This window comes from Ictidomys tridecemlineatus, chromosome 11 (genome assembly GCF_052094955.1).
Source record: "Ictidomys tridecemlineatus isolate mIctTri1 chromosome 11, mIctTri1.hap1, whole genome shotgun sequence".
Taxonomy (NCBI): Eukaryota; Metazoa; Chordata; class Mammalia; order Rodentia; family Sciuridae; genus Ictidomys; species Ictidomys tridecemlineatus.
The window spans coordinates 67296226-67313278 of NC_135487.1; the positions used below are offsets into that span (position 1 = coordinate 67296226).

Genomic DNA, 17053 nt, shown 5'->3' on the forward strand with positions numbered 1-17053 from the left:
GTCTTGCTAAATTGCTGAGGGTCTCACTAAGTTGCTGAGGCTGACCCTGAACTTGTGATTCTACTGCCTCAGCCTTCCAAGTTGCTGGAATTCAGGCACATGTACTGATAGAGGTTTCTTGTTTGGTTTGGTCTGGTTTGATTTGGTTTGGATTTTTTTCATTTGTTAGTTTAAATTCTCAATTATACGTATCTGCACATAGAGATTAATCACTATTTTTTGCGCTGTTTTTCTGTTTCCTTGCTAATGCTTCCAATTATTACCATAAAACACACATCTGGGTCTCCACTAAACCAAGGCAAGTATTCTGTCTGATTCTTCTTGTTTCCCCACCACCTAGCACCATGTCTATAACTCAATGGGTACTTGTTTAATTCAAGGGTACTTAAAGTATTGACAATATATTCACACTCTGCACAAATTTTCATTTTAAAAATGCTTTCTATGTTTGAAATTTTCTTCAAGTTTTACCACTACCAATCATTACCTGAAATTATTCTAGTTAGCTGTCACATTCTCAGATGTAGCTTCTACTTTATTCCACTTGATGGCGCCAAAAGGTTTTTAACAATGTACATCAGAACCACTAGAATTTCAGATGGGTGCAAAATACAAACTAAGATCTTTAAAAAAATTCTTTTAACTGTTTTAATATACTAAATGTTCATCATACACAGATTTTGTTTATTTTAGAGTTTTTTAATGGTTCTGATTGATCTGGAAATAATGATGTAGAGGATAAATAATGAAGGAACATGATGTTTCTAGTCTTTAAAAAACATACAGAATTCAACCATCCAGTCATGCTTTTCTATCTAAGGAACGGAGGGAGCAAAGGGTGAACAAAATTCTTCACTGTAATCTTACTGCTAGTGCCAGGTTGACCAAAATATGAATAACCAGCAGAGAACTTTATTTACATGAAGATATAATACACATTATTTGCCCAAAGAGATGAACACACACACAGAGGTTTGGCCTTCAAATTAGGAAAGTTCGTATCTATAAAATAGGTACTGCAAACATCATGATCTCACCTATCACTCATTCAGCTTGCTTACACAAAATTTGGTATTACAGATGCAATTTCCCACTACTAAATGGCTAAAAAAAAAGAGATTATCGATTTAAAACAAAAGGTAACTATTGATTATAACTTCTGTAGAAATATGTTATTAATTCAGTAAACACTGCTTTGATATGTGCTATTTTTCTGACAGCTGCCTAAACATAGTGTTTCAGTAGCCATGAGAAAGTTCCATGACCCCAGCTCAGGGAGCTTGGAGGGAGATGCAGAATGGAGCATGTCTGGGCAGCATGATTTCCAACATTTCCCAAGGGTAAAATAAATATGACTTCTGGAAACATAAACGTCTTAAACAGCGGTAATTTTAGTTTCCTCCGTAATATTACTCCATATTTTTCAAATGGTTTTAGGTGACCTGGTATAATCAAAGAAAGTCATGAAAACTCTGGCCTTACCTGGTTGAGCAGCAAACCCAAAGGCATACAGTTAACAAGCTGGACCTGAGGGGAGCCCCAGGCATATAATATGGCCTTAAAGGACAATTTACTCCACCTGGTGTACCGGACATTGAATATTGATTAATAGGCCAATTAAAACTTCTGTCTTCTTAGAGAGATCGAAAAGAGGCACACTGAAGGCTGGGTCTTGAAGCCATAGGCAGCCACACAGAGGAAAGACAATACCCAAAGTTCATAGATCAAGTAAGTACTAACTCAACAACTCAGGAGAAGTAGATTCATGCTGACATTCAAAAATCTCTACCCTAGAAATTCACTGAATGATAATTACTTGGGGAAAGTAATATCACACGTATTGATTCAGTGTTAGAAGTATGCGAATCCCTGAATTTTCATTTTCTTCCTCCCACGTACTCTCGTCAGGCCTGATTCTAGTCGGTTAATGAGGACAACGGTGCCAAGAACACGTTTGTACAACGCAAGTTTTAAATACAGAACAGTGATAGCTTCTCTGACTTTTTTTTAAAGAGTGCCTTACCTCCAGAAGCCATGGTTTTAGTTTTCTATCCAACAAAATGTCAAAACCCAGAACTTCAAAGCAGACACTTTCACTGCCTGGAGGTTGACCAGGCCTACACATTCGATACGCATGCAGGACATGAGGTTCAGCTACAATCAGAGTCTTCACCACCAATTCCTAGAAAGATCACGACAGAAGAGGCGAAGATGACTTATTTCTTTGCATCTCATTTACATATATACCAGGATGACATGACCTAGGCCTACAAACTAGCAACCTGACCATGTTTACTAAGCTTTATGGCATCTGTCCTCTGCACTGCTCTGGCTTCATTTCATCCAACTGTTTCCCATGCCCACATGGCCCCAGTAAATGGCACTTCCTCCTCCTAGCTGGGGTCCCATGCATTAGCTCTTCCCTCCTCCTGGAACACTCTTTATCCTGTACTCACTCACTCCCATGTCTGACTCTCTGATATTCTCAGAGGTGTTTCTCAAACCCATTTGAAAAATAACCAACCATGATTGCTTTTTGCATCACTACACACAGGACATAACCAGCTGACACAGTATATATAACCAGCTTTTTTTTTTTGTCAAAGAAGGGCCCTTGACTGTCTTATTTACAGTCTCATTTCAGTACCTAAAATATTGTCTCACATTAGTAAATGCTCAAAAACACTGGTAACCAAAAAAAAAAAAAAAAAAGTGGATACATGCGGTTTCTGTCTGTTCAATACGTAAGATCAGGAGCATATGCTAGCCCCATACAGAGAGGGACGAGAGTGATTGGAAAGAAAAAAAAAATTCAAGGAGAGTACATTATCTTACAAATAACACCGTGGGACCTCCACTGAGACAAAGGATGGAAGGGCTAGAAAATGTAATCCATTAGAGTTTGGTTTTTTGGTACCAGGATGATTTTGTAGTTCTTAAGGTTTATTTGAGAAGGCACTATTTCCAATTAAAGAACTGGATATCAACATTTTCTGTTAGGAAACACAAATAGAAACTGGGATTAATTACTAACATTTATTTTTAAGAAGGCTGTTTTACTGATTTTTGTTATTTAGAGTTATACATGACAGTAGAGCCTATTTTGATATATTTGTAGAAACATGGAGGATATCTTAGTCTATATTTTACTCCAATTAGGATGTATACAATGTTGAGATTCACATGTTATACATATTCATATATGTATATAGGAAACTTATGTCAGATTCATTCCACTGTCTTTCCTATTCCTGTGCCTCCTCCTTTCCCTTTATTTCCCTTTGTCTAATCCACTGAACCTCTATTCTTCCCCTCCCTGTCCTTAAGAGAACTTCTGAACTTTGGATTTGGGGGATTGGCTTATTTCACTTAGCATGAATGTCTCCAGATCCATCTATTCACCGGCAAATGTCATAAAGTCAATAAGAAAGTCATTCTTCTTTAAGATTGAGAAATATTCCATTGTGTATATAAACCACGTTTTCCTTATCAGTCACCTAATAATGGGCACACAGGTTGGTTCCATAGCTTAGCTATAGTGAGCTGAGTTGCTATAAATAAACATGGATGTGGCTGTATCACTGTAGTATGCTAATTTTAAGTCCCTTGGATATATACTGAGGAGTGGGATAACCAGTTCAAATGCTGATTCCATTCCTAGTTTCTTAAGGAATCTCCATACAGCTTTCCAGAGTGGTTGCAACCTCACCAATTTGCAATCCCATCAGCAATGTCTGAGTGTACCTTTTTTTCCCCACATCCTCACCAACATTTATTGTTACTTGTATTCTTTTTAATTGCCATTCTGACTGGAATGAGATGAAAGCTCAGTGTACTTTTTAATTTGCATTTCTCTAATTGCTAGAGATGTTGAATGTTTTTTCAAATATTTGTTGATCATTCATATTTCTTCTTTTGAGAAGTGTCTGTTTAGTCCCTTTGCCATTTATTGTTTGGGTTATTTTGTTTCTTTGATGTTAAGTTTTTTTTTTTAATTCTTCATACATCATGGAAATGAATGCTTTATCTGAGATGCAAGTAGCAAAGATTTTCTCCCATCTATGGGCTCTCTCTTCACGTTCTTGATTGTTTCCTTTGCTGTGAAGAAGCTTTGTAGTTTGATGCCATTCCATTTGCTGATTATTGATTTTACTTCTTGCACTTTAGGGGTCTTGTTAAGGAAGTCAGTTCCTAAGCCAATGTGTTGGAGTGTTAGGCATACATCTTCTTCTAGTATGTGCACAGATTCTGGTCTAATTCCTACATCTTTGATCCACTTTGAGTTGAGTTGTGTACAGGGTGAGAGATGAGGGTTAAATTTCATATAGCTACATATGGATTTTCAGTTTTCCCAGAACCTTTGTTAAAGAGGCTTTCTTTCTCCAGGGTTTATTTTTTGGTGCCTTTGTCTAGTATGAATTAACTGTGTTTTTGTGGCTTTGTCTCTGTGTCATCTATTCTGGTCTTCATGCCTGTTTTGATGCCAATACCATGCTGTTTTTGTTACTATAACTCTGTAGTATAATTTAAGGTCTGAGATTGTGATGGATGCCTCCTGCTTTACTTTTCTCAGTAAGGAAGGCTTTGACTATTTTGGACCTCTTATTTTTCCAAATGAATTTCACTGATGTTTGAGAAAAAGCAATGGATTATGGAAATCTACCTGTCTGACTAATTTTTTTGTGTAACATTGGCTTTTTATCACTTTCTCTGCAAGTACAGGCAGTACAGGAAGGCAGCTGAGAAACACATTTCTAGGTCAGACTTCTGGATTTACTCCTGGCTTTGGCTTTGCTACTTCTTATCTGTGCAGCCTCAATCAAGTTGCTTAAACACTGAGTCTCATTTTTCCTAAATGCAAACTGAAAGAGACTGACCTAAGGACAGAATGAGATTCCACACAAAACTCTTAACATAGTGCCTAGCATAGAGTAAACCTTCAATAACTGTTAGCTACTTAACTACTATTACTGTTATTGCCAATCCATCATTTCTCTTGAATTCCATCTCACATCAGGTCTGATGCAAGTATTCTACTTCCTAGTGGGAGCGATATTTATTATAGTCGTTATATATACATTAACCTCATAGTTACTCACAACCATAGTACAGCTCATACTTGGGGATAAGTATGAGAGATGACATAAAGATGTTCTCAGGAAGTTTTGTTAAGATAATAAATTCACCATAAACCATGGCATATAAGAGACTAAAGCCATGTCACGTAAATCTTTGGAGATATCACTGAAACCTCTAAAGAGTAGGAGAAAGTTAAAATTTAGCCAATAAGTATCTCTGTGAAACAACACAGGCTAGGGTAATGGCTTATGTAACAAGACCTTGAATTAAAAATCTTATGTTTTCGCTTCACAGAAAACAATACTTTAAAGTGGTAAAGGCAAAGCTGCAAGTAGATGTGACAGTTCAGAGTGATATAACCAAATGCAAATGAAATTCCACCACTATTTGAGGGAATCTCCAATAGTGACCTTATTTTGTATATGATTTGTATATTAAGCATATTTGTATAAAAAACACACAGTAGAGATGATTTTATGAGTGCTTATACTCATTTTTTAATCTCTGTAGCCTTTCTTTTTAATTATTTTTATTGGTTCTTTTTAGATCTACATTACAGTAGAGTGTATTTTGACATATTATACATGCCTGGAGTATAATTAATTCTAATTAGGATCCCATTTTGCCATCATACATGATGTGGAGTTTCATGTATTCACATATGAACACAGGAAAGTTATGTCCAATTCATTCTACTTTCTTTCCTATTCCCACCCCCCTCTACTCCTTTCATTCCCCTTCCTCTAATCCAGTGAACGTTTATTCTTTGCTCTCCCTTCCATATTGTATGTTAGCATCCACATATCAGAAAGAACAATCAACCTTTGGTTTTTTGAGAGTGGATTATTTCACTTAGCATGATAGTCTCCAATTCCATCCCTTTACTGGCAAATGCCATAATTTCATCTTCTTTGTGGCTGAGTAATAGTCCACTGTGTATATATATACATGTGGCTTGATTTAATACTGGTTTCTTACTCATTTTTGACCAGCACAAAAAACACACAGCTCTGAGCTCTGATTTTCACAGAAGGTATTCATCAATGTTAGTTTTCATATACAGATGGTTACTTTTTTTAAAAAGCATCTAAAAAATCGGTTGTTAAAAAAAAAAAGCCTTAGGGGCTGGCTTTAGCTCAGTGGTAGAGAACTTGCCTAGCAAAGGTGATGCACTGAGTTCGATCCTCAGCACCACATAAAAATAAATAAAATCATAAAAAAATCTATTTTTTAAAAAAGCCTTAATTCACGGAATTTGTAAATTAAGGCATTCAGATAAAAATGTACTGCATAATAGTTTTCTCTACCTTTCCCTGTAATTCTATTTTTATATTATACCATTGATTCACCTTAAACAGATATCTATATAAAGCATACCTATTCTTAATAAGGCATATTTTCAAATAATTATATGTATGCCAACAATTATGTACATAATCATACATCTTTGGCAAAAATATTATGACTTAACTGGTTATTTACAGGTTATTGATATAACATTCTAAGTAGCAGCCAAAAATGATACAAAATTTACCCACTTACAGACAAGATCATGAAATATGTCAGAGTTCAACAGGCCTACATTGGCCATTTTGGGGTCACTTCTAAAAATTACACTTGAGGTAATAACGGAAAAGTCAATTTCCATGACCTCTTCCTTATGTATCTTCTAATTCAATTGTCTAGAAAAAGTACCACCTAAAACCCATGTCTGCAAGGATAACAATACTCATCTCTCTCTGGCTGATTCTTCCTATACATTCCTAAAGCAGTCCAGCAGGTCCCATGATTTCACAAATACCTCCTCAAAGAATCAAACCCACATGGCAGTTAAAACTTTGATAAAAAAAGGGGGGGGGATGCCAGAGGGTCTGTAAAACTTTCTTGATATCACTGAGCTAGTCATCTAATGGCTCATTCAATTAATCATCCAGAGGTCATTACGTATGACCTTCCATCAGTGAGGTACTCTCTAAGAAAATCAATTTCACCACCTGGATGCTTCCGACCCACTATGATAGTAGACAACAATTTTTGGAATTTCCACAAAACTGGCCTTGATAAATTAAACCAATAACTGCACATTTTTATAATCAAATTTCTTATTTAGTGTATTTAGTCTCTCAGGAAATATAGTTGAAAGTTAACAAATTTTTAGGTAACAGACCACATCCAGATGACAACATTTTTTAATAAATTCTTGAATTCATTTCCAATATAGCTAAATCATTATGCCTTCTACTAACAAATTAGCAGATGAGTAATGCTGAGCCTAGAGTATCATGTGGCACCAACAGGCTCAGGCTGAGTAGCCTGTACCCACTTTGGACCTCTTACTATCTTCACATTGCTGCTGTTCCCAGCACACCACACCCTGCCTTTCTTCTGTTCAGATCACTTCACACCTTACTTGTCTAGTACCTAAGGACCTTGGATTTACAGGCCCTTAGGTATCAGAAAAGTAAGGCGATATTTTTCTCTCTGATCCTTTTAACTAGAACCAAGTCCAACCAACTCTGAACTTTCATGACCATCTTCCATGACAGATGTATTATTTGATCATTCTAAGAAGAAACCTCAGATGAGTTATATGGTCTTAATTATACGGAGACTTTGAGCAGACATACTGTAACTATAAATATCATTTTTATACTTCTGTCAGGACTGATAAGGGATCTGTTTCACCAAGATTATCTTTACATCCATTTCCTTTTCTTTTATATCTTCACCATTTAGAATTTCACCACTGCCACGGCTTTAATTCAGTTGTACCCCAAACACACACTTTTCACTGTCTCCTTGACGTTCTACCTAAGACAGCACTTCAACATCACCATATCCGAAGTGGAACTTATCATCATAGCCTCATGCACTTTAAAAACCTTTGCTCAGGTGTCCGTGTCTCCAGGAAGTTCTGCCTTCTGTCTGCATCACTTGCAGCTACCAGGTGTGGTGGTCTTCCACATCTCCATGGTACGGAACGCATGCCTCTGTTGTACTCATGATACTGCCTTCTATTAACAATTTTTGTGTGACCATCTAAGCTGTGACTTTTAAGTTTTCAAGTTATCAACCAAAGACAGACTTATTCCATGTATGAACAAATGAATAAGTGAATAAAACTCTTTTCTTTCATCTTCAAAAAGAGGTTCTACATCTTCTTAAAATTAATTCCTTCTCAGTCTATTTCAGATAATGCAACACACATTCTTCCTACAAATCTTCCCGAAAACTTCAGAAGGGACTCCAATCATCTCCACCATAGATACTCAGTTCACCCCAATATTTACCTCACTGTCATCTCTTTTACTGAGGTTCAATTCAGACCATTTTTTTCACTTCAACTACTTTTAGAGACTCCCAAGTGCCCTCCCTGCCTACTCTGGATCTTTCCTTTAATCCATACTACACCTAGTGTTAGACATGTCTTTTAAGTGCATTGGTTTTGGTTATATTGCTCTCTTCCAAAAAAACTGAATAAATCTCCACCGCTGACCAAGCTACGCCTCACTTTTCAGACCTAAAATTTGGCCCCACATATCTTTTCAGCAGTAAGTCTCCCAGATATCCCACATACCTTACATGACAACCTACACCGCCTATCACTACTCTCAGACCTCCAAGCCTTTACCTATGTTTCGTCTTCACCTAGAATTCCTCTCTCTAGCAGTTTTTAAAGTCCTACTTGTCAAGGTCCATCACCAGGTCCACTTCCTTCATGAAAATGCTCTTTATCTGCACAATCTGAAGTAATCTGTTCTTTATTTTAAGTGCTTCATGGTGTTTTAAGTTAATGCTGAGAAAAGGTGGTTACAATTGAATGAGACAATCTTACTGAAATATCACTCCAAAACTTAGCAACGTCGTGTTGATTGTCTTGTAGGAATTCTGTAAACCATTTGATGGAACGTTTGCTGCCTTTGTTTTCAGTTTCATCCCGTTCAAAACGTTCATTATGCTTGTTCACAGAGTAGTTTGTCAGATGCATGTATAACTGGGTCTGCAAGGAGTAAGAACCAAAGTCATAACCACCTAGGAGACTCTGCAACTGTATATTTTCACAGAAAAGAAGGCATTCAATTATTAAAAATGGTTTTAAACTATACAGATTGCCAATCGTCTTATTATTTGGATAATTTTCAATTGAAATGGAATGGCCTATTTCCCTTCAAAGGATTAAGAATGTAATCACCTACAAAATCACCTTATATAGGATTCACAACAGTATCTATCATAAAGAAGTATCAAAGGAATAAGTACATAAAAAATAATTAATTGCTAAGCAGCAAAATGTTGCTAAGCAGCAAAATGTTCCCAATTTGTTTTCATTACTTTGTTTTTAATATTTTGGGTCCTTAACATTTTCACCCTAATTTGAGGAAAGGAATTTTCTGCAAAAGCATTTTATGCCTTTTCAAAGAAAAGTAAAAAACAAAAGCTCAGACAAGTAGCATAAATCAAGAGACAGGACTACCAGACACAACCTCAGGGCTCCTTTACTGAAGCGGGAGGTCACTATAACTCATCAACAGGGCAGAGCACTCAGAGCTGGCAGACAGAACCACATGATGCTGTGCGTGTCTGAATGATTAACAGGAAATGTACTGTGCTCCACGCTGGGGCTCTTACATTTTAGTCTCTTTATGTTCTTAAGTTTGTTGACAATATTCTCCTTAAATAAACTTAAAAAAAATAAGCCAAAATTTAAAATGTCTCATACAATGATCAATTAATACCAAATTAATGGTTTTATCAAGCTAGCAATAAACATTCCTTGGTCTACCTTGCAACTTGCAAAGGGTGAAAATGATATGATCCCACCTTACCCTGTTTGTGAATATAACAGTGCAAAAACAATGAACTGTATATCAGAGCTTTTCAAGGACTGGCTAACCACTACAATTATTAAAAAAAAAATGAATGTTTCTTATATGTCAACACAACTGACATTCTTGCCTTAAAATCTTTTTATATACGGGGTAAAAATGGGAGTTCATAACTCACTTGAATCAAAGTGTGAAATATGATATATCTAGAACTATGTAATGTTTTGAACAACCAACAATAAAAAAAATAAATTAAAAAAAAAGATTACTTTGAAAGCCAAATCACACACACACACAAAAAAAATCTTTTTATATTTAGTTTTTAAATATTTAAGTTTCATAGAAATACACAGTTCATTATACAATACATGTTCACTGTTTTAAAAGTTGGAAATAGGAAAAGAGAATGCAGCAGCCTGCTACCCAAAACAACCAGTGAAAACGCTGTTTGGTTTCTCCCCCCCCCCCCAATCTTTTATCTTAAACTGACCTTTTACATAACTGTAGTCTCAGTTTGCATAAAATTTCATATTTTACTTTTTTAGTTTTCATACCTCATTCTAGGAATTCAGTCATTAAATTATAGATTTTGTATGATAATTAACAATGACATCTAAATAGAAAAACATCCTTGTTCTATGAAAAACCAAAGCCAGGAGCTTTTGTGATTCCAGAGCACTTGGCAAAATGAGACATCAGAGGTCACATTTCCCTTCACTCATTATAATTTCTTAATCCAGTATTCTCGAGCAAATTGTAGACACACAACCCTAACATGTAATAATAAAGCATTTGTTAAAAAAAGAAGCACCCAAAAAAGAGCTTCCAAGGCTTCTTTCCAATACTACCAAAAAAAAACCACTACTGCCTCACATAATTGATAATCCATTTTTACCAATTCCAATTATTTTAATTATAATCTATGAACTGGCATGTGCCAAATTCACTTGCAGTCCAGACCTCTCTTCTGAACTTCAAAAGCCCATACAATATATCCAAATGCCTACAGAACAGATCCACTTGGAGGTCACATAAACATTTCAAAGGAACACAGAAACTTTCCACAAAACCTTTGATAAATCCCTGTCACAGTGAATAATGTTCCATTCACCCCCTTGCCCATGCCAAAGATCTTGAGTTTAATTCTTGATTTTCCTCTCCCTTACTCTCAATTCCACAAATTCAACCTGCCATCATATTATATCAGTTTTATCCATGTTATCGTAAATAAATCTCAAGACTTATTTCATATTCTCTGTCCAGCCTCAATGCTGTTATTTTCAGCTTAAGTCATTCCCCTTCTCATTTGTGATCAAACTAAAGCTCAGTCTCTTGTCTCCCTTCCTCTAATCTTTGCTACCCATCTGCACCCCAATCACATCCCCCACACATTGCAGACTATGTGACCTTTTTAAAACACAAATCTCGCCCTTTCTTTCCTTAGTTTAAAATATCACAATGCTCCCTTCCATTTTAAATCAAATTCCAAAATCCTAGACATGGTATGTCATGTTTTGTGTCATTGTGACCAAAATACCTGACAAGAACAACTTAGAGGAGGTGAAGAAGTTTATTTTGGCTCATAGTTCAGAGGTTTAGTCCACTGCCGTCTGAGTCCATTGCTCTGGACCCAAGTAAGACAGTGCCTCGTGGGGAGAGGGTGATGAGGAGCACTGATCCATTCCTGGCAGCCAGGAGGCAGAGAGAAGGACAGGGAAAGGGGCCTGCAAGGAAGAGGAACCCTCCCAGGGCATACCCCAGTGAGCCACCTCCCTCCAGTAACACCTCACCTGCCTACAGTTACCACCCAGTCAGTACCTTCAAGCTAGGCTGGACCTCTGAACATTATTGCAATAACATAGGAGCTTTGGGGGGACACTTCATACCCACACCAAACCACAACCATGGACTACAAAGTCTTGAAAGATCTGCTGTGCCAAACTCTCCAACTTCATCTGTACTTTAGCCAGACTGAATTTTCTGCTTTCTCCAGACATACCACCCTCTCTTTTACCTCTGATCTGTTCATTTGTCTGGCACCAGCCAACCCCACACCTCACTGCATCCAAACCTGAATAAGCTCCCCATTATGCAGACTTCAATTTACAAACAAACTACTTCTCTAAATCTTTATCCTAAACTGGGTCAGGTGCCACTGCTATGCACTACCACAGCACCCTCAGTTTCTTAGACCATCACACTTACCATCAGTAATTATATTTGCTTATTTTATTTTCTGCCTCCCCACTAGAGTGTTGCTTCTGAGAAGTCAAGCACTGTATCTGTCCTGGTCATTCTTTTTCCAAAGCCAGCACAATGCCTACAACATAGTGGATTTCAAACATTTCTTGGTGATTGGCTATCTCCACTCCTTATGACCTTTAATGAGATGTTTCTTTCTTTTAATGGCCTTTCCTATAAAACTTTTGACAGCTCCCTTGTTCTTCCTTTGCCAAGGTTTACATATTTTCAGTGTATTGAACAGCAAAATTTATGAGCAGCCACTATTCCATTTTGAAGTATGATCTCTCTTGTTGGGGATAATTATGTGCATAATACTAGAAGGGAACAATAATCAGGCTTTTGACAAAACAAAAAAACAATAATTAATTGCAATTTTTATTATGAATAGTAGATCCAAAAATAGAATTAGAAGGTAACTAAAATTTTATGTATAGATAAGAAATTACAACCTGGCTTTCATAAATTGCAAATTACAGTTGATGGTTTCCATGATGTTACAGTATGACTTTCATGAATATGTTATGGCTGCATAAAAGAAATCTTAATGAAAAAGCATCTACAAAATGTTCCGATTAATAAACATTAAAAAGCACACAAACTGCTAAATTATATCTTAAATTCACATTTCATCAGTGTAAATTTACAATCCTACTTTTTTTGTTGTGCTAACAAAAATTAGAAGCAGTCTTGTTTGGGCATATGATTCTTCTAGATCATAAAAGCCTAAGATGAGCAATTTTGATTCATACAATCTTAAATATGTAATAGATACTTCAGTAAGTATATATTAAACAAATACATGAAACCAAAAATTCTCTCTGGTACCACTTACCAAATTGGACTCATTAGGTGGAATATACTTTTCTGTTCCCATTCGCACAAGTCCATCATGGTAGAGAAATATTTTTAGTGGATCACATGATGTTACCAGAATATAAATTCGTAAATCAAACTTGTAACCTTCCATTAGAAAAGGCTTTTCAATGTATTCTTGAACAATTAAATGATCCTGAGATGGAAGTTTGTCACCATTTCGTATCAAAGAAATCCTAAGTTTAAAGAGAAACACCAAAATGAATAATGTGATATGGAAACAAAATGTTCAGAAAGTCATCTACATACTCAGGAGGAAAATAATGAAAAAGGAAACTCCAAAAACCTATCCCTCCACAAAAGCAAGAAATAGTTTTTTAAAAACTGTCAGAATCAACATTTTAGAGCTCCAGAAACTTATCAAAAGCCTACAACATCCAGAGGCCACTTAATCAAGAAAAAAACAGCTAAATCTATTAAAAAAAAAAAGTTTTGTGGCATTTTAACCTGCTCTGGTCCCACCATGTAATCCCAGCTGAGCAGTGGCCTTAAATAATAGCCTATATTCCTAGCATAAGTACCAATTCTGGAATGTGCCGAATGGACCTTATTCCTGCAGTTGTTTATTTTACCTGTCTGTGTTTCCCTGGAAGAACTCAAGGCTTTCCATTTATCTTATGTAACTCAGAGTTCTACCAGAGCTGAGGTGCCCCTTGAGGTACAATTGTTGAAAATATTTAAGGGTAAATGTCTGTTGCCTACTGCAACAAATAATACTTGGAACAAACAACAGACTTCTTAAAAAAGACTAGGTGAAAATGCTTGGGAATGAAAACCTTTGGGACTTTGAGAAGTCCTTTCTCCAGTGAGACTAGAGGGCAATGGTCATGCTCAGGAGCAGGTTATGTGTGCTCAGTAAATATCTGAAAAGACCACACATTCTCATCTCAGACTAACCATCAGGCAAGTTGGCACTAAAGGCTAAAGTGAAGTGGTAAAGGAGCACCCAACAAACACAGCATACATCTGCAAAGACAGCCATGTTTTCCCAAGCTGTTTGTTTGGGTCTAAGTGTTTGATGGTATCTCTGTCAAATTTCCAGCTAAGAAATGAGCTAACAGATAAGGAACTTCAGTGACCACACACAACAAAAAATACAGAATTCACAAAATCAGTTCCAAGAGGTCAATAAACAAAAAACTGCTACAACAAAGCAACAACAACAAACAACACAAGGGGGAAGAGTCTGATTTCCATGGTTGCTACATTATAATATTCAATCAAAAATTATGAACTATGCAAATAAGAAACAAAATATAACCCATATGCAGTGAAATAAATAAATAAAGCCTAGATGTTGGCTTTACTAGATAAACAACTATTTAAATCACTATTTAAAATTTGTTTCAAAGATCTAACGGAAACTATATAAAATAATTGGAGAAAATCATGAAAAAAAGTCTCATTAAACAGAGCATTAAAAAATTGTTGTAAAAAAAGAACCAATATAAATTTGGGAGTTAAAAAGTAAAGTAACTGAAATGAAAAAGTCACTAAATAGTGTACTGGGGAAAGCATAAAAAGAATCAGCAAACTTGAAGATAGGCCAGTTGAAATAATGTAGTCTGTGGAACAAGAAACATAAAAAACAAATAAAGAAAAATAAACAGAAAAAATCAAAAAGAAGATTTAAAGAAATTATGGCAGAAAACGTCCCAGTTGGATGGAAAGCATGTATCTATGCATCCAAGAATCTTATTTAACTCCAAGGAGAATAAATTCAAAGAGATTCATATCTACTTTATAATAAATAAATTGCCAAAGAATACCAGAAAGGTGGCAACACAAATAAGTATGAAAGTTACTAACAATGTAGTTTGGGTTTGTAATTCTTCATTATTTTAATGATTTAAAAGACAACTGCATTAAAAAAAAACAGTTATAAATCTATGCTGATGGACACAGAATACTAGATTATTATAAATTATTGTTAATTGCATTAAACAATAACTCTAAAACTTATAGTAAAAGAAATTACAAGGGAATTTAAGTTTATAAAAAACATCTATTTACACAAAAGAGAGTACGGTGGAGAAATTTAGGAATAAAAACTATATAATAAGACATATACAAAATAAAGAACAAAATAGCAAAAGGAAATAACTCTTTTTCAGTAATTACATTAAATATAAGTAGATTAGCTCTCTAATGAAAGACAGGGCTTGGAAGAATGGATTTTTTAAAAATATGATCTAACTATACGCTATTGGCAAAAAAAAAAAAAAAAAAAGCTCCCTTTGTAGTCAAAGGTCTGAATAGGCTGAAAGTGAAAAGATATTATATGTAAACAACAATCTGGAGATCTATACTAGTATAAGATAAAAGACACTTTAAGACAAAAATTACTACAAGAGGTAAAAAATGACATTATGCAATGATAAAAAATACCAATGCATCAAGAATACATAATAAGTACAAATATATATGCATTTAGCAACTGAGCTTTAAAACATATAAAGCAAAAACTGGTATAGTCAAGGGGATAAACAGTTCAATAACAGTTGGAAGGGACAGTTCTCCATAATTTCACTGAAGATCAGCAAGAAGCAGACAACTTAAACAAAGAAAAGAAGCAACTTTACATACATACTGTTGCATTATAGGACACAAACTCAGGCAACACAGAATACCATTTCAATTATCTGCTCTTCCAGTAATTTTTATTTTGTAATAAAAAGAAATTGGAGAATTATTACTTATATACATTTTAACAATAAATATAAATATATTTATATTAAATATTAACACTAAAATTGAGGAAAAATATAAAATTCAATAATCCTTCCAAAAAATTTCCTTTTGATACCTATAGGAAACCAACTTAACATTAAGCAGTTGACACAAAATTGCCACCAACATACTTGATTATTTTATCAAACTACATTTAAATATAATGTATGATTGAAACATTACATTATGATTAAAAGTTAAAGGAAAATTTTGGACAATAATTTCCAAAGTAGCTACCATTTCCAAGAATCCTTTATCCCCATAGCATTTTTTATAAAAAAAATTTTAAATCACTTAAGTCTATTTTATTAAAAATAGTTTCAGCCACATTTTCTTTTTAAAAGTGCATTGCAAACAACTAAATATAAAAAAGCAAAAGGAAACAAGAATTTTAAGTCCAAATTCTATTTTCAGTTAACATGTCTAATTCTTGGCACTGTAGCTTAAAATGTGTTCTACTCATTTCCAACCCAATTATCATGGCTACAGTTAAAAAAAAAAAAAAAAAAACTATTTATCCAGCAAAGATCATACTATTCTGTTTCAGGGTTCTAGCTATACAAAGAGTAACTTCCTTCCATTTCCTTATCTTTACTATAGCAAATGACTTTACTCTCAGACATTATTAAAATTATTATAAATGAGCATTTTATGTCTATGAAGAAAGTAGAATACAGCTTTTTTCCCCTCCATTTTGTTATTTATTAAAGGTCTCACACCTACTGATTTAATCTTTAAATTGAATTACCAAAGCTTGTGAGATAAGTTTAAAGAATGAACCTCATTAAGCATTTATAAGCTTTTAGTTCCAAAAAACAATAATTAAAAACTTCATTTTTACTATTTTTTCATAACAGTACTTAATCACGAGCAATAATACACATTATTACTTTTCCTCCATTTTAAAAATTTTTATATATTCCAGGTAACAATAAACCTACCCATGACCCATTGCACCATTAGCTGGTTTTACTATAAAAGTTTTCTGCTTCCGTTTTTTCTTCAATTCTTTCACGTAGTTCTGGAATTGAGTATATTCAGAAGGGAAGATCCATGTTCGAGGAATAAAGGTATAATCCAGAGGCCGAGACTTGATCATTCTATAAATTAGAGACAATATGAAAGATAAATTGTATTAAATTTTTTGTTTTATTTCTCTGCTAGGGATACTACAATTCTTTCTTCATTTCTTCATTGATTCACTCACTTATAGATCCACCTACTATGTACAAGACACTAGTCTACACTTTTCTAGATCCATCACTGCAAAACGTAGATCAAAAATCTCTGCCCTACTATGT

At 34.9% G+C, this 17053-nt stretch overlaps 1 protein-coding gene across 11 annotated transcripts in view; it reads right to left on the reverse strand.

The window, feature by feature from the left end:
- Positions 1-17053, reverse strand: part of Ttll7 (tubulin tyrosine ligase like 7) — a 145251-nt gene that overhangs the window by 60918 nt on the left and 67280 nt on the right. For all 11 annotated transcript variants that reach the window (XR_013427870.1, XM_078026604.1, XM_021732259.3 and 8 more), the window contains 4 exons: positions 16694-16852; positions 12982-13198; positions 8915-9079; positions 2024-2182 (listed from right to left, as the gene is read on the reverse strand). Coding sequence is in view for 10 of the 11 variants with exons in the window: in XM_078026604.1 (XP_077882730.1) it covers positions 2024-2182; positions 8915-9079; positions 12982-13198; positions 16694-16852 (700 nt within the window). In the remaining variant the exon portion in view is untranslated. The remainder of the gene's footprint in view (positions 1-2023; positions 2183-8914; positions 9080-12981; positions 13199-16693; positions 16853-17053) is intronic.